The sequence below is a fragment of the Setaria italica genome, chromosome VI (assembly GCF_000263155.2).
Source record: "Setaria italica strain Yugu1 chromosome VI, Setaria_italica_v2.0, whole genome shotgun sequence".
Lineage (NCBI taxonomy): Eukaryota > Viridiplantae > Streptophyta > Magnoliopsida > Poales > Poaceae > Setaria > Setaria italica.
Window position 1 is genome coordinate 23,440,909 of NC_028455.1, and position 21,773 is coordinate 23,462,681.

A 21,773-nucleotide genomic window follows, 5' to 3' on the forward strand; every position below is an offset into this window, starting at 1 on the left:
ATCGTGTCCTTGTAGTGTCCCTTGATGACTCAGTTTCTCGATGACCTTTGTTACTACAAACCAAATATTTCTGACGTAGAGTCCTATCTCCTCGTTGCTTTGTATGGCTCTTTCTAATACTAAACCCAATCTGTCCTATCTCCTTGTTGCTTTGTATGGCTCTTTCTAATACTAAACCCAGTCTTTCCAGCATAGGTGTTGTACATCTCATAAGCTTTATCCTCTGATTCGAAAGCCATTCGAACTTCAGTAATGATCATAGGTTGCACAACTTCATCAGCCATCTGTTGTACATTATTTCGAGAATTAATGTTACTTACCTTTGCGGTATGAAATATTATGCTCTTAGTTAAATAAATTATTTGTAATTTAGTTACCTTATCTTGTGATTTATCTGCTATTTCTTTAGGTATCATGCAACAAACTCTGATGTCATTGCCGGAGTAGTTCTGTGCAATCTAGCATATATATGGTCACAAATCAGTGGAGGTGGAGGTCATGTAACATGGTCAAACACACACGTGAAAACTCATGATGATCAAAGTATGTGAAGAAAAATATATACTTGCGTTGGCTGCATTCCGTTGTGTGCTAGGGCAGGCATAGACGATACCATAGGCGATGAGTCGAGAACATTGTCCTTCTCCTGGCTTCCTACCGCCATTGCAGCTGTGACATGTGGGGAGGCTTCTCCTGCCATGAAGTGCAGACTCCTAGCCTCCTTCTCCCATGACAGCTGCTATGGCTACGATGCTCGTCGAAGACTTCTATGGTGGCTGTTCTTCCTTGCCACTATCTAGGATCCCACAAATACATCCTCTCTTAGCGTCGCGGGCGTGAAGGGCTCCGGACATTACGGTGATGGAAGCCAGATCAAATTTCGGATGGGAGCCAATGGCCTGAGCCGCAAGCATCGGAGGAAGCCGAGTTGCGAGCCTTTCCCAGGTAGAAACGAGTGATGATGAGCGCAAGTGTCGAATCCGTCGAGCAGCCACACATCACCAATCTAGGGACGGGCTGCAGGGAAGGGACTCTACGGACCGTCCCTACCCAATTTTTTTCCATTTCACCACAAGATGGCCGACAATGTTTTTCCTCCTCGTGCCTTCAGTTGGTTGTGTAAAATCAGAGGGCACTAGTAGAGAATTGGCCTGTAGTCCCGGTTGGTAGGGTGCATATCTCCCGAAAATCCATCCGGGATAAACCAACCGGGACAGGGGGGTCTTTAGTCCCGGGTCTTTTAACCGGGAGTAAAGGTCACCCTTTAGTCCCAGTTATTGTCACCAACCGGGACTAAAGGGCCTGCCATGCCAGGCGCGGGACAAGCCCTTTAGTCCTGGTTGGTAAAAGCAACCGGGAGTAAAGGGTGCCCCTTTAGTCCCGGTTGGGTTTCCCAACCCGGAGTAAAGGGTTACCCTTTAGTTCTGGTTGGAATCCAACCGGGACTAAATGGCGCCCTGCATGGCACCCTGCCTGGCGCCTGAATTTTTCATGCATGCATCACGTACATAGTACCGCGGCCCTTTTGTTAACCTTTAGTAGTTGAGATTTTTTTTAGAATGAAATCAACTAGTATTTAAACGAATGGGATTTAATTATACAATTACTATATATATACACAATTCTTATACACAATTCAACTAGTACAAATCGATCATAATTAGCGCATAATATATATACAAATAAATCAAAGTATCTATCTACAATCTTCCCGTCGAGGTGTTGCTGATCAGAGTGTCTAATTGTCGTCCATCGTAATAAAATTCTCCTTTTGGATCTACCACCTCGTCCATTAGGAATCCAATGAGACCTTCACATATTGCCGCTACTGTTTCTTCCTTCAAGAGTCCTTGTTGAATATTTAACATCTATAATTTGGAAATTTGTGAAAGTTACACGAACAAATAAATATAAGGAGCTAGAAAATAATTAACTAGTAATAGTTTTATTTTACGTACTTTAAAGTTGTGCGGCGTCATCTTTAGTCCCTTGGGTCCCATAAAACTGTGCATGTGCTCACAGATGTAGTAGCCACATAGATTATTTCCGGGTTCCTGTCTTAAGGACTTCAGTGCGGAAAAAAATAAGTTATGAAATATTCGTGTTATACAATGTAATAAATGTGCAGACTTCATACGTACTGGGAAGTCTGTGTTCCATGAAAGTTTTTCTTTGAATGGACCTTTGTGTGTCCTTATGAATTGTTTCCATGCGCTGCGGATTGGAATAATGAATGATATAGTGTAACAGGGATAAAATTTAGGAAACAAACTTTTGCATAGAGATAAAGGTCTAGAATTATTACAAGCCTAGCATGTCTTGCATTTCTTGGTACTCCACCGGATCTTTTCTCAACGAATCGAAGACAGTGACGTGGCTTCTTTCAGGCTCAATTATAATAAGGATCCAGTGGAAGTTGCGTACGTAAAATGTTCATGCATATTAGAGCTAACTAACATGTAGAGATAAGGAAAAAGACAACGAAAGTAGACGGTATACACACACTTAGTTGAAGTTGTATGGAAGTAGTATGAAATCCTTGAATGTTTGCTTGTCTAGGAAATTGTATACTTCAACCAAGGTTTTTTCCGGCGCTAATTGTATCTGTTGTTGGTTAACTACAGATGGATCCATGAAGCCTATATGTAGGTACGCCTCTCGACGGTATGTCTGAATTAGCATCCTACATGAAATGGAAGACGAAGTTAGTACGGTGACGCACGCCAAAATTTACATGTAGAGATAAACGGACACTTACAGAACCCAAGTGCTGATCAGAGAGACGTCCAGGGCATCATGATGGTACACTTCGTATATATCCTTGAAGTCTAGCCACAACACTTTCTCGCCTTCGCCGTAAAAATCTATCGGTTTTACCTTCAGGCCGAGCATCTCCCTCGAGTCGGCGAATGCCATCATGTACCATTGATGGAATGCGTACATCTTTGTTGATAGCTTCTGTACCAATGAAGGCTTTACTAGAGGTTTGGCTAGCTCATAAAGCCATCTCGGCTCAGGGGGCGGTGCAGTTGGCGTCTCAACTTGCCCTAGGCATTCATCAAGTCCCAGACCTGTTTCTTGCATGAACTTCAATACTTCTGCTTGTTGATCCAAGGGCAATGCTTTTACCCTTTGAGCGTCTATTTTTGATAAATGGCTGAGGTTGGGGACAACACCACTGGAAGATGACTTTCCTTTCCTTTTATCCTTTTCATCAGCCTTTACTAAAGCCCGTTCATAGTTTGATAAGAGTGGTATCCTTTTCTTGGCTCCTTCTTCCATCCTGATAAAAAAGTTTAAATCTCTTCGATTTACTGGCGGTGGTTCCATCTCCCTTGCTTTTTTTTCTTCAGCTTGTTTCTTGAACCACTCACTGGCCTCTCGTTGGATTTCTGCCCACTGTTCCGCATGAGACATTGCCTCCCAGCGTTCCTTACGAGTCACTTCAGGCTCCTTTGTTTTCTTCTTTCTCTGTCTTTGCTTGGGAGGTGGTGCTCGTGACTTCTTTAGTGGTGGTGCAGATTCCTTCATGGGAGCCGCTCTTGGTGCCAGCGATGGTGATCGGGTAGGGGTGTTGTTATTGTCGTCATCGCTCCCACCACCAGGATGTGGTGGAGATGGAGACCTTGATATAGATGGAAGAGACAGTCCTGGAGCAGGTTGTGCAGGAGATAACGGTCTCGAGCTATGAGAAGAAGGTCGCTGCTGGGGATCTACGGGGAGCGGTCTTGAGCTCTGAGGAGATGGCTCCGTGCCGGGAATAATGATGTAGCGTTTTCGCCATAGAATGATCCCATGAAGCGCATCTGCCAGTGTCTTTTCCCCGTCGCCTCCCAGGAGGTCGAGCTCTAGACCTTCATATTGGCTATCAACTATTTGCTCTACGCGGACACTGGTGTAGCCAGGTGGAATCTCCATGCCATGACTGCTCTGCCCCGCCAGGGTTGCTAACGCACTCCCGTACGCTACCTGTACATATAGCAGAAGTAAACAAGTTAAACTCCGATCACGAGGTGTGGATCAATTGACAAGATTGCATAAATATTATGTATAAGTATACCTTAATAGTGAGGTTGCCGACCGGTGCATGCAGCTCACATGTGGTGCGTTGCGTGATGGCATCCACGGGGAATCGTTGCTCCTCCATGGGTAACCTAGGCGTCTGCGCATCGGGGACCCCTGTAGAAGCACAACTGCTCAAGAGGCGTTGAGAAGGGTTGGCGTTGTTAGGATTCGGCAATGCTCCAGATTGGGCCAACTCCGCAACTGCGTGGGCCACTCGACGATTGATTTCCTCCATCATTCTTTGTTCTTGTGCCTGCACTTTGGATTCTAGCATCTGCCGCCAGCTCTCCTCGATCTGTTCCTTTCTTCGCTTCTGACTTCTGTACGAGGCGCTGTCGCCTCGGAACCCTCGACAAGTCCTGGGTGCTCCGGATTACCGAGGGCCAATGTGAGCTCATCATTTTCTCGGTCCACCTTCAACCTCCCAGCCTTAGAATCTTCAATGTTCTTCACAAGATGTTCGGCCTTCTCACGTATTGTGTCAATGAAAATCAACGTCCCATCCTCTTGGCTCAGGGAGCCTCCATGAGCGTAGTACCAATTTTTTGATCATTCGGGCCATTCCATAGTTGCAGGTACGATTCCTTGTTCGATCAGATCTTGTTCCATCTTCCTCCATTTGGGAATTGCTGAGCCATAACCACCTCGCCCCAGATGATGATGGTAGCCCTTCTGACTAGCATTTGTAGTGTTGGTCATGATTTTTTTCACACCGTCTTCACTCCTCTTATATTCAACAAATGCATCCCAGTGGTCCCTCAACTTTGGCCACACATTGAAGTCTGGAGTTCGGCCCTTCTTAATGTAGTAGGTATCCAGCATCTTCTTGAATGTCTGGAATTGTGTAGCCATCTTCTTAAGCGTCCACGCTTTCACATCCTTCTCAATATATCCTTCGGGGAATGTGAAATTTCTCTTGATGTCTTCCCACAGCATATTCTTTTATCTCCAGGAGGGCGTACGAATTAGTGCTTCTGCCCTTCCATTCTTTGATGCTGATAGGCACGTTGTCCCGGACGATTGCCCCGATCTGACTCACGTACTTCTTTGCTACTTTCTCGGGAGCAACCGGCCTGCCCTCTTCTGTCATTCCGTGATGACAAGCCTCCCTTCCATCACCTTTGTACGACCTCGAGTCTTCTGCCCTTGCGTCGATCCAGAGGGCTAACAGTTCAAGATTCGTTAATTAGTACGTAGTAGTAACGGTGGCGTGAAACAATACAAGATTCGTTATATATACCTCGCCGGAACCTTCCGCAACGGTAAGGTGTTGCTGGGGCTCTTGCTCTTCATTCCCATTGGCGGACATGTTGAGGAACATGTCCGCCTGGGTGCCCTCTTCATCAGTGTACGATAGTGGAAGGTTGTCGCCACTACCATCACTAGCGATTATCTGCTCCATGAGATACCTTGCGGTCTCATCGTCTGCCATTTCAACTATTGATTGAAACATACATGGAATCATACATGACAGTCATAGAAATTGCCTTAGTTATATGTACATAAGGGTATATACATGAAATCATAAAATAACATGAATCCCACAAAGTCCGGAATATTTATACAAATTTCTACAAATTAGTAGTACTTGTACGAATTTCTAGCAATAACATGAATTTGTACAAATTTCTAGCAATAACATGAATTTTGTACGAATTTCTAGCAATAACATGAATTTGTATGAATTTCTAGCAATAACATGAATTTGTATGAATTTCGCGCGGTCGACGGTGCCTAGGTTGGGACGGCGGAGGCTGGGGCGGCGGAACGGCGGAGGCGGGGATGGAGCGAGGTGGCCGCAGCAACGATTAATTTCTACCAAATTTCTACTAATTTGTCCATATTTATTGGAATTTCTAGCAATAACATGAATTTTGTACGAATTTGTAGCAATAACATGAATTTTGTACGAATTTCTAGCAATAACATGAATTTGTACGAATTTCTAGCAATAACATGAATTTTGTACGAATTTCTAGCAATAACATGAATTTTGTACGAATTTCTAACAATAACATGAATTTTGTACGAATTTCTAGGAATAACATGAATTTGTACGAATTTCTAGCAATAACATGAATTTTGTACAAATTTCTTGCAATAACATGAATTTTGTACAAATTTCTAACAATAACATGAATTTTGTATGAATTTCTAGCTATAACATGAATTTGTACGAATTTCTAGCAATAACATGAATTTTGTACGAATTTCTAGCAATAACATGAATTTTGTCGACGGTGCCTAGGTTGGGACGGCGGCGGCCGGCGCGATGGAGGCGGGATGGCGGAGGCAGGGACGGAACCAGGGACGGTGCCTAGGTTGGGACGGTGGCGGTTAGGGCGGCGGGATGGTGGAGGCGGGGACGGAACCACGACGAAACACGATTCATTTCTAACCTAGGCGGAGCGACGAACCTAATTACTACTAATTTACACTAATTTGATTTTCTAACACATATACAAAAATCTATTGATGATCTAACTAATTACTACTCATTTCTATTTATTTTCTAACTTAAAAAAGGCCCTTGCTGATGCAAGCCGGTGGGCTTGCGTCAGCAAGGCGGTACTCCCGGCGCCAATGCCGGCGCAGTGGACCTCGTGCGCGGTCGACGGTGGTCGGGGCGACGAGGTGGCCGGGGCGGCGGGACGGCGGCGACCGGGGTGGTGGGACGGCGGAGGCGAGGACGGAGCGAAGGTGCGCAGGATGGCAGGATGGCGAAGGCGGGACGGCGATGAGGCGGCGACGAGGATGGAGGTGGCGATGAGGCCCCGCGATGGAGGTGGCCGGCGGCGATGAGGTAGGGGCCGGGGCGCGACGGAGGAGGATCGAGGCGGGCCGGGGCGATGGAGGAAGAGGCTGTCTGGGCGCGGTCAGGCGGTGGGACAACGACGGCCGGGGCAATGGGGGACGATGACGACAGCGGCCGGCGAGGGAGGCGGACGGGCGGCAACGGAGCAGAGCGCGCGCGGGATCTTGGCGAAAATTTCGCTAAGTGTAACTAGCGTGGGGGGTAGAAGGGGCTACAGTGCCTTTTAACCCCGCCTTTTATCCCGGTTCGTAATAGCACCCGAGACAAAAGGGACTTTTGTCTCGGGTCCCATCACCAACCGGGATAAAAGGCCCTCCCCCTTTTATCCCGGTTGGTGACGGGACCCGGGACAAAAAGGTGCATCCGCCAGGTGGGGCTGGGAGCCTACCCTTTTATCCCGGGTGCCACCACCAACCGGGATAAGAGTAAGGGCCTTTTATCCTGGTTGCCAACTGCAATCGGGATAAAAGGGTATGTCCCGACGGGAGTTGAAAACTACCCTTTTATCCCGGTTGCAATTTGCAACTGGGATAAAAGGGGAGCCTTTTGTCCCGGTTGCTGTTGGCACCCAGGACAAAAGGTCCTTTTCCCAGTTTTCTTCTCCCGTCTGTTTTTCGGAAATGGATTTTATTTATGTTTTCACTGCATTTCAGGATAAAAAACAAAAACCTTCACATATTTTGTACATGCAAAAATATATTTAATTAGCAAGTAAATTGACAATAAGTGTGATTTAGTCATTAATTCTGTACCAGTGCATTTAGCCTCTAAAATATTTTTTTACTGTATCGCTGTGATCAAGAAATTATTCAATTAAATAATTTCAATGCGCAAAAAAATCCATGTATGTATGTGGTTAACATTGTTCATGTTTATCTAATAAATCTTCACCTAACAAATTTAAGAACACATGAAATCATACATAGGGTAAATTAAAAATTGTATCAATTACTACACAAAGGTCATGTAAATTTAGCGCATTACAATACAACGTTGTAAAATTTCTTCTTCACGAAAGTTCCTTGATCATGATCGCGGCGTAAGTACGGAGCCTCTTCTTTAGATAGCAGGATGCTTGGATCAACTTCAACGGCGAATGGAGGCATGCCATCAAACTGAACATAATCATCTGATTGGTCTGTTTTATCCTCGACTCCCACAATTTTTCGTTTACCTGGAAGAAATATGTGGCACTTTCGCTCCCATGTCTCTTCTGGATTTCTCTTGGGTTTGCTACACATGTCCTTCACATAGAACACCTGATGCACATCATTGGCAAGTACGAATGGGTCATCACTGTATCCAGTCTTGCTCAGATCTACTATTGTCATTCCGTACTGATCTTTGGTTACGGCAGTTAGCTTCACCCAATTGCAAAGAAATAGAGGGATGTACAGCGGTCGATATTCGAGTTCCCATATCTCCTGTATGAAACCATAATATGACTCCTTGCTATTATTTCTGTCCATGGCATCTATGCGGACACCACTATTCTGGTTCGTGCTTTTCTGGTCCTGGGCTCTCGTGTAAAATGTATAACCATTTATCTCATAGCCTTGGAATTTGACGATTGTGCTAGCAGATCCCCTGGCTAACCAGGCAAGCTGTGGGTGAATCTCAGAGTTACACATAAGTTGTTGGCGCAACCAGGAGGGAAAAGTTTTCATGTGATGATGGGTAAGCCAAGCATCAGATTTGGTCGGGTTTTTGGAAACTACCATCTACCTGTGCTGCTCGATATACGGAGACACAAAGGATGACTGTGGTAGAACAGTGTAGTGTGCCTTGTCAAACAAATCAGTATCATTGCTCAAACTTGATTTCCTTCCAAGGGTGCCCATTCCTCGGAGCCTCCCCTCGTGGCGTGAAGTTGGAACCCCAATCGAGTCAATTGAATCAATAAAATCAACACAAAACTCGATCACCTCCTCTGTTCTATATCCCTTGGCGATGCTTCCTTCTGGACGGGCACGATTAAGAACATAGTTTTTTAGGACTGCCATGAACCTCTCGAAAGGCCACATATTGTGCAGGTATACAGGTCCGAGAATACCAATCTCTTTTACTAGGTGAACCAGTAAGTGCGTCATAATATTGAAGAAGGATGGTGGAAATAACAACTCAAAACTGACAAGACATTGCACCACATCGTTCTGTAGCTTTGATAGCTTGGATGGATCGATTGCCTTCTGCGAAATCGCATTGAGAAACACGCATAGCTTTACAAGCGGCAACCGGATATTTTCTAGGTCATCAACATGTGGCAACTGGGTCATCAACATGTGGCAGTCATGGGCCTTGAGATTTGTAAACTTCTTTTATTTCATATTTATTATTCCCTTTATATTCGAGGAGTACCCAGACGAGACCTTCATACTATTCAAGCATTCAAACATGCTATCCTTCTCTTCCTTGCTGAGAGTGCAACTGGCAGGACGTAAGTAGTGTTGTCCATTATCTCTCTTTTCCGGAAGTAGGTCATCTCATTACCCTATGGCTTTCAGGTCCCATCGTGCTTCCAATGTATCTTTCGAGGTCCCATAAACACCCATGAAGCCTAGCACATTCACGCAAAGATTCTTCATCAGGTGCATCACGTCTATTGCGTTGCGAACCTCTAGAATTTCCCAATAAGGTAGCTCCCAAAATATTGACTTTTTCTTCCACATGGGTGCATGTCCGTTATCGTCATTCGGAACAGGTTGGCTACCAAGACCCTTTCCAAAGACTACATTTACATCCTTTATCATCTCGAAGACATGCTTTCCATTATGGTGTGCATGTTTTTTACGATGGTCTGGCGTCCCTTTGAAATGCATCCCGCTCTTTCTCAGCTGGTGGTGAGCAGGGAGAAATCGACGATGACCCATATAGATGACCTTCTTACAATGCTTCAAATACATGCTGTCTGTGTCGTCTAAACAGTGGGTGCATGCCCGATATCCCTTATTTGTCTGTCCTGAAAGGTTACTCAGTGCAGGCCAATCATTGATGGTTACGAACAACAATGCTCGTAGATTAAAGATCTCTTGTCTATCCTCGTCCCACACATGTACACCTTCTTCCTTCCAGAGCTGTAAAAGGTCATCAACCAACAGTCTTAGGTACACGTCAATGTCGTTGCCGGGTTGTTTTGGGCCTTGGATAAGCACCGGCATCATAATGAACTTCCAGTTCATGCACAGCCAAGGAGGAAGGTTGAACATACATAGGGTCACAGGCCAAGTACTATGGCCACTACTCAACTCACCGAATGGATTGAATCCATCAGTACTTAAACCAAACCTTATGTTCCTTGCTTCACTTTCAAAGTCTGAGAATGCTCTATCAATTGATCTCCACTGTGCCCCATCTGCGGGGTGTCTCAGCATCTCATCTTCCTTACGGTCTTCTTTGTGCCATCGCATCAACTTAGCATTCGCCTTGTTCCTGAACAAGCGCTTCAAGCGTGGTATTATAGGGAAATACCATATCACCTTCGCGGGAACTCTCTTCTTGGGAGACTGCCCCACGACATCACCAGGATCATCTCACCTGATCTTATACCGTAGGGCTTCGCAGACGGGACAAGCATCCAATTTCTCGTATTCATCACCACGATAGAGGATACAGTCATTAGGGCATGCGTGTATCTTCTGAACATCCAATCCGAGAGGGCAAATAATCTATTTAGCTTCATATGTTGTGGACGGTAATTCATTATTCTCGGGGAGAATCTTCTTGACAATGTTCAACATCCCCTGAAATGCCTTATCGGACACACCATTTTTTGCCTTCCATTGCACAAATTGTAGTGTCGTACATAGTTTTTTATGGCCCTGCTGGCAACCTGGGTACAAGAATTTTTGGTGATCATCTATCATGCGCTGCAACTTTGCTGCTTCCTTCTTAGTTTCGCAATCTCTGTATGCATCTCGTATCACCTGATCAAGGTCATCAGTAGGGCTATTTTCTGCAAACTCATCTTCATCAGCCTCGCCCATTGTAGTACCTACAAAAGCTTGGCCTGCAACCGAGTCTGGAATGGTGTCATCTTCCTCCTCCTCCTCGCCATCTTCCATTATGACCCCTATTTCACCGTCTGGTCCAAACCAAATACTTAGGCATGAAACCGTATTTAAACAAGTAGCTGTGAATAGTCCCCCAGGAATCCTTTGAATACTCCTTCTTGTTATTGCATTGGAAGCATGAACAACATACGAACCCATTCTCTGGCTTGTTCGCTTTGGCCACTTCGAGAAAATAATGCAAGCCATCAATAAACACCTTGCTCCGCCTGTCTGCATTATACATCCATTGCCGGTCCATCTGCATCATATTACGCATGAAAATAGATTACACTTGACAATGGATTACGCGTGAAAATTGATTAAAGATCCAAACAACATGGTATAATACAATAACATGAAGATGAAAATACACATATTTTAATTAAAGATCCAAACAACATGATATAATACAACAAGCCATCCACTGGTTATTATCTAGGAGGACTTTAAGCATCCTTGGACGGTGAAGACGAAGGTTCCGCTGACCCAGCCTCATCCTTAGGTTTATTTGTGCCGCCTGAAACGGTAGTACTAAGTGGACATGAAACACCCAGGACTGAGGGTGGAGCATAACGACCAACAAAAGGAGGTTCCTCACCCGCAGCAATAGCTTCTTCATAACGTTGCTGCAAATAACGAAACATTGCTTTTTCCAGCGCGCTCTTTTTCTTCGGCTTATGCTGAGGGTCAACTATGATTTTTCCCTTGCCGAAAGAGGAACCACGATCACCCCCACCATCGCCACTTCCTCCAGTAGCAGAAGCCATCTATGTACAAAAATTATTACCTACTGCATAAGTTGTTGAACTTGAAGACCGTGATCATCTCGCGAGCATGTCCTCAACTGGGCGGCACCGCACTTCGTTATGAAAGAGGTTCGATTCTACGGAAAAGGGGACACGGTCACGATGTCCGTATCCACTCTTTCTCGTAGAATCGAACCTCCTTCTTGACATACGTTGCTGCTCGGCGGAGAACATCCTCTGCGAGATGACCACAGTATGCAAGTTCAACAAGTATGGATTTGAAAAACCTTATTGAATTTGATAAGTTCAACAAGTAGCAGAAGTCATCTATGTACAAAAATTCTTTCCTTACCACTGCAGAAGTTGTTGAACTTGAAGACCGTGATCATCTCGCGAGCATGTTCTCAACTGGGCGGCACCGCACTTCGTCATGAAAGAAGTTAGATGCTACGGAAAAGGGGACACGGTCGTGATGTCTGTATCCACTCTTTCTCATAGAATCGAACCTCCTTCTTGACATACGTTGCTGCTCGGCGGAGAATATCCTCGCAGAGATGAACACGGTATGCAAGTTCAACAAGTATGGATTTGAGAAACCAAATTGAATTTGATAAGATAAACCGTCTAGACAAGGTAGCATCATTCTTAAACCACTGCAAGAATGCATACTATAAATGACACATCAATCTCCCTCACATTCTAGCTCAAAATACTCTCTTCATTTTCTACTTCATCACATTCTAGGAAATAATCTTTCCATCTCCAAAGCATAAATCAAAGCATAAACGAGGATGAAGTAGCAAACCTTCACAACACTTGTGTTAGCTGAGTGAAATTCCCACGAAAATGAGGGAAAAAACTTCGGGCAGCACCTCCTTGCTTCGGCACCACCGGAGAGTAGGTGAAGGTCAGCTCTCTGTCAATGTGCTGGACTGGCTCGGGCTGGAGGAGGAAGAAAGTCCTCTGTCTTGGTATATAATGGGGGATGAGTTTTTATCCCGGTTAAAAACTCCAACCGAGATAAAAAGGAACACCTTTTGTCCCGGTTGAAAGTTTAGTCCCGGTTGGAGCCTCCAACCGGGACAAAAGGGTTCCGCCACCGACGCCCCACACCTAGCCGTTGCAACCAGGACTAAAGGGGGGCCTTTAGTCCCGGTTGCAACTACCAACCGGGACTAACTCTCCCCTCCATTTTTGCCTACCGTGGCGCACCCCCTTTTGTCCCGGGCCAACTTTAAACCGGGATAAAAGGGGGCGCATCGAAAGCCAATTCTCTACTAGTGGCAATAGGGAAAGCATGTCTTAGCCCGTTAGGAGCCGCCCTTCGTGTTTATATAGGTGCACAATTGGCACAAGATTTACACAAGTAACAACCTGGGAGAGCTGGCCAAAGAGTCCTAGTTACAACTCTATCTACAACAAGACTCTTTGGCCAATAAGTTGTTACAATATGATTACAAGACACGATAGGAACGAACTTAAATGTCGATACAAGTAGCTTCATGCATGGACTTTTCTAGTCTCTTATCCCGGCTTGGACTCCAACAACTGCTTTGTTTCCGTCTATGAACTGGAAATATCTACCTTTTCATATTGCTTCCAAGAAATCCTCCAACAGCTACTTTGCACTATAAATAGGTGTCGAAGTGCGTGTATGTCCCAAGCAACTCATTCCGAAGCACGAATCATTTTGCTCGAGATCGAGCACCTAGTGTAGCTAGCTGCAACTAAGATGGCTTCCTTCATCCTTGAAGGCCTAGGATGGCTTGTCGTCGGCCTCTTCTCCCTGTACATCTTCCAGCTGATCCGTGACTCTCGCCGGCGTCTCCCCCCTGGCCCCTGGCCGTCCAAGCCGATCATCGGCGACCTCCTCGACCTCGGGGAGCCCGGGCAGCAGCACCGCACCTTCCAGAAACTCTCCGAACGCTACGGTGACCTGATGTGCCTCCGCTTCGGCTCGGTGCCCCACGTGATCGTCTCCTCGCCGGAGGCGCTCCGCGAGGTCTTCCACGCCGGGGAAAACGGCAAGAAGGTGGACAACATCGCCGGCATCCCGAGCCTGGACGTGCTCACCGCCTGGGGCCACGACTCCCACACCATCTTCGCGCTCCCGAGCCTGGACGACAAGTGGCGCGCCGTCCGCAAGTTCGCCGCCGCGGAGATGCTCGCGCCCAGGCGGATCGCCGGCGCCGGCGCGATGATGCAGGCCAGGATCGTGGAGTCGCTGTACCGGTACCTGTCGGACCACGCAGCGCGCGGCACCACCGTCGCGATCAGGAACGCGGTGATGGACCCCATCCTGAGCCTGCTGCTGGGCCTGCTCTACTCCATCGACCTGGAGCCCAAGGAGAGGGCCATGTTCAGGGACACCATCGAGGAGATCGTCGAGATACTCGGGACCGGCAACGTCTCCGACATGTTCCCGGCGATCGCCCCCCTCGACCTCGAGGGCCTTCGCCGCAGGACCAAGACCCTGCTAGGCATCGTGTACCACCCCTTCGACGAGCAGGTCGTTCTGCGGCGGCGCAGCCGGGAAGCCGGGGAGCCACGCAAGAACGACGTGCTGGACACCGTCCTCGATAAGGAGAGCGAGTGGGAGAAGGAGGGGTCCCTGCTCAGCCCGGAGGTTATCAGAGTACTCCTCTCGGTACGTCCTCTACCTCTCTCTATCTCAGCTCCTTCAACTTCAATAATCATATCAGATGCATGCATTAACTATGTTATATATAAGTATATAACAATTACTGAATTGATCTTGTTGATTACATGTAGGACATATACGGCGCCGGAGGAAGCTCGACCGCGGCTCTCATGGAGTGGGGAATGGTGGATCTCATTCAGAACCCAGAGACAATGCACAAGGCCAAGGAGGAGCTCAAAAGGGTTCTTGGCGACAAGCCATTCATTGAAGAGTCCGACGTCGCCAAGCTCCCATACCTCCAAGCCGTCATCAAGGAGATGCTTCGTCTTCGAGTGGCGCTGCCATTGATGCCTCGCAAGACAGAGGCCGACATCGAGGTCAACGGCTACAGGATCCCTAAGAACACCAACGTGCTCGTCAACGCGTGGGCCATCAACCGCAACGCCCAGGCATGGCCCGACCCGCACAAGTTCATCCCGGAGAGGTTCCTTGACGGCGAGACCAGGAGCCACGTGGGCCAGGATTTTGACATGATCCCGTTCGGTCTCGGCCGCCGCATCTGCCCCGGGATGCCGCTTGCGATGAAGATGATACCCCTCATCCTTGGCACGCTGCTCCATCGCTTCGACTGGGAGCTCCCGGCCGAGGTCAAGGAGAGCGGGATCGACATGAAAGAGAAGTGTGGGGTCGTCTTGACTCTAGTCACCCCCCTCAAGGCCATTCCCAGGGAAATATGAGTACCGTATGGCTCATTTCATCCGGTAATTTGAAGTACGATCCATGTTTCTGATGAGCTGGTCTCCGCCTTTTTTCCGATAATTGTGTCTTTTTTTGTATGTGCTACTATCTTACAGGATACAGAGTATGTAAACGAACCTTATGGTGTTGAAATAAAATTATATGTCGGATTACTAAGCGCAGTTGCGCGAGGGCTCGTATCTCGTTTGCACTATGAATGGATTGATGTGCTTCTTCTATATTTGCTGTGCGACATCATCACCTACAAAGTGTGGAAAATTAGCAGGTCCAGTATTTTCCAGTGTACAAATTATGCCTATCTGCTTGCACCAGCTGCCGTTCAAGGAAAGTGGCAGCGCTTTACTGTCCAATGGAGTAGAGCGTGGTGACGACTAGTCGAGACAACCAAGTTCGTATTTGTTTCTTTGGCGACAAAGACGATGGCGACGCAGCCTGGGAACGTGGTAGGCGTAGTCGATCCTTCACGTCCTGCGAGCTTCCGAGCTTAGACCTGATAGCAGTAGCAGCCGATGCATGGATTGTTGGATTATCTGCACTAGGACTAGTCTCTACATATTTTGCGATTTCTTTTCTCAAACATTGCTGAAACATGATTTTTCATTCACTGTTTAGTGAGTTTTCTCTTCTCAAACATTAGTTGTATTCCCTCCGTCCCAAATTACTATTCGTGTTGATTTTTCTAGATACATAACTTTTACTACGTATCTAGATATAATATATATCTAGGTGCATATCAAATACTATGTAATACTATGTATCTAGAAAAACCAAGACGAATAGTAATTTGGGAAGGACGAAGTACTCTCTAGCCGCCTGAAGCTGATTCAGAGGAGCAGAAGCTAGAGATCAATAGATACACGTTGAGAAGTATACTGTGTAAAGCTGGAACCGGTCAAGCCACGAAGGAAGATCAGTGAATAACACCCGTTGAGAAGTACGCTGTGCCAACCCAATATTAAGGCATATATCGTTATAAACAATATCATCAAGGCATATAGTATATTATTGCATTGCACATGCAAGAGCATGGGTATACTTTTTGGAGCCTCTTGTCTTCTGAGATAATATAGCAGCTCCCTATTCGTTCAAACGCTAGCTGGACCGTTCAACCGGCGGCATGGTGTAACAAATGATTGATGACTGAGGTGAGAAACTTAGGCTTCGCGACAGCAAAAATGAATTCTCTCGACTACTGGTCTTCCTTCGTGGAATTGGCGAGCCTTGTGTTCCTTGACAAGTTGACAGTGGCAAGAAATTCGAAACCGCCGGAGGGGACGACGACCAAGGCGATACCAATGGACGTTATCCTTAATGCTTGTTCTGAAAACGACGCAGAGCAACCCAGTAAAGTTTACTGCCCCAAGGCGTGGCAGGGCAGGATAGAGCTCCTCTTTTTTGAGGATTAGAGTCTAAAAACTCTTTGTAACCCTTAGTTGTATATATCCATCACGTGGATATAGTAGGCTGGATTTTATCAAGAAAGTTTACGCTGAATTGGTATGCACGTTTTGTCTCTATGTGCCTTTTTCCCTCGAGGTCCCTTCAATTTATTGATGTGGACACAATGTGGCTCCGTGCATGAGCGGACGTTGCACCAACCGGCCGGATTTGACCGAGAAGAGAAACCTTGGCTAGCTCTGTCCTATTCATATCCAGATTTGATCGAGATGGTTGGACGGGTAAACTATGCTTAGTGTATTTTAGGTGTTGTTTGTTGGAGTTGTTCCAAATTCACTCCAGGATATAGGCCGGGCTTCTGACGGAGCGAAGCGGAGGCCCGTCGCCGGAGGTTTGGGCCAGAGCTTTGGTTGCTGTTAGGGTTCATGACGACGTCGATGAAGTTTGATCTTCCGCTGCTGAACTACGACACGCGGTTCTCGCTATGGCAAGTCAAGATGCGGGGGATTCTGGCGCAGACTCATGACTATGATGAGGCGCTGGATAGTTTCAGAAAGAGGAAGGCCGAGTGGACTCCAGAAGAGATCTGCAAGGATCAGAAGGCGCTCGCCCTAATACAGTTGCATCTTCATAATGATATTTTGCAGGAGTGTCTGAAAGAGAAAACTGCTGCAGAACTATGGCTGAAACTAGAATCGATCTGTATGTCCAAGGATCTAACCAGTAAGATGCAGATGAAGATGAAGCTGTTCACCCTGAAGATGAAGGAGGAGGATTCAGTGATGAGCCACATCGCTGAATTCAAGAAGATCGTCGCCGACCTAGTGTCGATGGAGGTGAAGTATGATGATGAGGACTTAGGTCTTTTACTGCTATGTTCTTTGCCAAATTCGTGTGCAAATTTTCGTGACACCATACTTTTGAGCCGTGATGAACTAACCCTAAAGGAAGTTTATGAGGCTCTCCAGTCTAGGGAGAAGATGAGAGGCATGGTGCAGAATGACAGGACATCATCCTCCAAGGGCGATGTTTTGTATGTGAGAGGCAGAACTGAAAACAGATCCTCCAATGATGGCAATGATGGAAGAAAAAACTACGAAAGGAGAGGCCGTTCAAAGTCCAAGCCGCATGGTAATAAAAAGTTTTGTGTTTATTGCAAGCTGACAAATCATAATGTTGAGGATTGCAGAAAAGTACAAAATAAGGAGAAGAGAAAAACAAGTCGGCTGGTAAGGTCTTTGTTGCTGCTGCTGCGTCTGATGATGATTCTGGAGATTGTCTGGTAGTATTTGCTGGTTGTGTTGTTGGTCATGATGAATGGATTCTCGATTTCGCATGTTCATTTCATATTTGCACTAACAGAAATTGATTTAGCTCGTATAAGCCTGTGCAGAAAGGGGATGTTATGCGGATGGGAGATGATAACCCGTGTGACATTGTGGGGATTGGATCAGTTCAGATCAAGACTGATGATGGAATGACACGCACGCTGAAAAACGTCAGGTATATACCAGGGATGTCCAAAAATCTTATCTCATTGAGCATGCTTGATGCAGAAGGTTACAAAACGTCAAGTACTCTTGATTATGTTCATGCTGATTTATGAGGCCCTTCCCGTAAGTCCTCACTTGGTGGTGCTCGTTACATGCTTACAATTATTGATGATTAGTCTAGAAGGGTTTGGCCTTATTTTCTGAAACAGAAAGATGATACTTTTGCTGCTTTTAAGGACTGGAAAGTAATGATAGAAAGGCAAACTGAAAGGAAGGTAAAATTGCTTCGTACTGATAATGGTGGAGAATTTTGTTCGCGTGAATTTAATGATTATTGCAGATCGGAAGGCATTGTTAGGCATCACAGCATACCCCATACTTCTCAACAGAATGGTGTGGCCGAACGCATGAACAGAACCATCATATCCAAGGCCCGTTGCATGCTGTCTAATGCCAGGATGAGCAAGCATTTTTGGGCTGAAGCTGCTAATACTGCCTGTTACTTGATAAACAGGTCACCTTCTATTCCACTAAATAAAAGAACTCCAATTGAGGTATGGTCTGGTACGCCTGCTGATTATTCACAGTTGAAAGTTTTTGGATGCACTGCTTATGCTCATGTTGATAATGGAAAATTAGAGCCTAGAGCTGTTAAGTGTCTTTTCCTTGGTTATAGTTTGGGAGTCAAAGGCTATAAATTGTGGAATCCTGAAATAGGAAAGACTTTTATGAGATGGAGTGTTGTTTTCAATGAATCTGTGATGTTTACTGACAGTTTGCCCTTAGATCATGTTCCAGAAAAAGAGCTGCAGCGTATGCGCATGCAGGTGGAGCATGTTGACGATGATACAGGTGTGCAGGTGGAGCCTGTTGATGAGCATGGTGACCATGATAACAATGTTGCTGAGGATGATGCTCATCATGATGTTCAGCAAACTCCTCCTATTTTGCAGTTAGAGGAGGATTTACCTATTGCTCAACGCAAGTCAAAAAGGACAATTGCACCTCCTAAGCGTCTTATTGAAGAGTGTAATTTTTCTTACTATGCTTTGAGTTGTGCTGAACAGGTGGAGAATGTTCATGAGCCAGCAACCTACAAAGAAGCTATTCGTTGTGGTGATACTGAGAATTGGATTTCTGCTATGCATGAGGAGATGCAGTCTCTTGAGAAGAACAGTACATGGGAGATTGTACCTTTGCCTAAGAATAAGAAGACCATCAGCTGCAAATGGATCTTCAAGAGAAAGGAGGGCTTATCTCCAAGCGAGCCTCCAAAGATCTAAGTGGTAAAACACAGTTCAATTCCGGGTGTTGACTACAATGATGTGTTCTCTCCAGTGGTAAAACACAGTTCAATTCGTACTTTCCTTAGTATTGTTGCTTCACATGATCTTGAGCTTGAGCAGTTAGATGTGAAGACTGCGTTTTTGCATGGAGAGCTTGAGGAGGACATATACATGGACCAACCAGAAGGGTTCATAGTGCCTGGCAAGGAAAAATATGTGTGCAAGTTGAAGAGATCCTTGTATGGTTTGAAACAGTCCCCTCGTCAGTGGAACAAGAGGTTTGATTCATTTATGTTAGCACACAGTTTTAAAAGATCTAAGTATGATAGATGTGTTTACATCAAGCATGTTAATGGATCACCTATATATTTGCTGTTATATGTTGATGATATGCTGATTGCTGCCAAGAGTAAGATTGAAATCACTAAGTTAAAGAAGCTATTGAGTAGTGGTTTTGATATGAAAGATCTTGGTAGTGCTAAGAAAATTCTTGGTATGGAAATTAGTAGAGACAGAAAATCTGGTTTGCTATTTCTTAGTCAACAAAATTATATCAAGAAAGTTCTTTAGCGTTTCAACATGCAAAATGCTAAGGCTGTTAGTACCCCTATTGCACCTCACTTTAAGTTGTTAGCTGCTCAGTGTCCTAGTACAGATGCAGAGATTGAATACATGTCAAGGGTTCCTTATTCTAGTGTTGTTGGGTCTTTGATGTATGCCATGGTTTGCTCTCATCCAGATTTGTCATATGCTATGAGTCTTGTTAGTAGATATATGTCTAATCCTGGCAAAGAACATTGGAGGGCAGTTCAGTGGATTTTCAGGTATCTCAGAGGCACAACAGATTCCTGTTTAAAGTTTGGAAGAACTGATAAGGGTCTTATTGGCTATGTGGATTCTGATTATGCTGCTGATCTGGACAGGCGAAGATCACTTACACGTTATGTGTTTACTGTTGGCAGCTGTGCTGTGAGTTGGAGGGCTACTTTACAGTCAGTTGTTGCTTTGTCTACTACTGAAGCAGAATATATGGCTATTTGTGAAGCGTGCAAAGAATTAATTTGGCTGAAAGGTTTGTACGCTGAGCTTTGTGGAGTTGAATCTTGCATAAGTTTGCACTGTGATAGTCAAAGTGCAATTTACCTCACTAAAGATCAGATGTTCCATGAGAGAACTAAGCACATAGATATCAAGTATCATTTTGTGCGTGATGTGATTGAAGAAGGTAAGCTGAAGGTATGCAAGATTAGTACTCATGATAATCCTGCTGATATGATGACAAAACCTATTCCTGTTGCTAAGTTTGAGCTGTGCTCAAGCTTAGTTGGTTTAATTGGATAGTCCAAGAGACTATAGTTGTCACCAGTGGTTTTCTATCTTTGTTATGTTCAGGATGAAGGGTTGATTTATGATACAAGATGAATTTGTTTCAAGGTGGAGTTTGTTGGAGTTGTTCCAAATTCACTCCAGGATATAGGCCGGGCTTCTGACGGAGCGAAGCGGAGGCCCGTCTCGCCCCTGTGCTCGGGGGGGTGCGGGGGGCGGAGCCCTCCGCGGTACAGTACGGTATATACACCCTTGCTAGGGTTTCGTGGAGACTTGATTCTCTTGTAAGCCGCCACAGGCGTTTAACCCAAAACTCTTGAGATAGTGAGATTGTTGCTGGCTGGTGCCCATGGTTTTTCCCCTTCACATCGGAGGGGTTTTCCACGTTAAATCGTGTGTCTCCTCTGTAGCTTGATTCTTTACTTCATATTCCTACACGTCGTCCATAACATTGTTTCCATTGTCTATTCACATGATGATCACATCAAAGTATTAACAACATGCTCTGAGCCTCTAACCAACGAACCATCCGAGCCTGTTCGCTTTAGCTTATAAGCCGGCTGAAAAGCTGAAACAACTGATTTGTTGTAAGAGAAAAACATTGTTTGGTGGCTGATAAGCCGACTGAATAAGCTGAAGCGAACAGTACACTTAACTTTGATGATACAACCAGCTTTCTTGATAACTTATTTCATACCACGCCAATAACATGACCGGGTTTGCTATCTTGTCTCAGAAGCCACCTCGATATAATAGGTTGGGTTCGCTAATCATTCAGTGATCATTCCTGATTTTCGGTTGCATGGACCTTGACTAATTCTGTATACTACTTTTATATATTTGGAGGTTACGATACGTATTCGTCGGACCAACGTAGCATGATCTGAGATCCTTTTATTGATTTGATGGATTTGTCTGAATTTGTGCCTTGTGAAAACATTGTCTAAATTGTTTACTTTGAACCCTCAACTACTAAAACCATTTAAGTTTTCAACCTTGGAACGAATGTTTAGCCCAAGCTTATATAGAAGCTATATATAGCCTAAATAACTTTTATTGATTTGATGGATTTGTCTGAATTTGTGCCTTCTGAAAACATTATCTAAATTGTTTACTTTGAACCCTCAACTACTAAAACCATTTAAGTTTTCAACCTTGGAACGAATGTTTAGCCCAAGCTTATATAGAAGCTATA

At 45.3% G+C, this 21,773-nt stretch overlaps 1 protein-coding gene across 1 annotated transcript; it reads left to right on the forward strand.

The window, feature by feature from the left end:
- Positions 1-13,348: 13,348 nt before the first annotated feature.
- On the forward strand, positions 13,349-15,254 carry LOC101763431 (cytochrome P450 76C2). Its single transcript, XM_004973281.2, has 2 exons — positions 13,349-14,322; positions 14,448-15,254. The coding sequence occupies exons 1-2, from the start codon at positions 13,408-13,410 to the stop codon at positions 15,051-15,053; spliced, it is 1,521 nt and encodes a 506-aa protein (XP_004973338.1). The 5' UTR covers positions 13,349-13,407; the 3' UTR covers positions 15,054-15,254.
- The last annotated feature ends 6,519 nt before the right edge of the window (positions 15,255-21,773 follow it).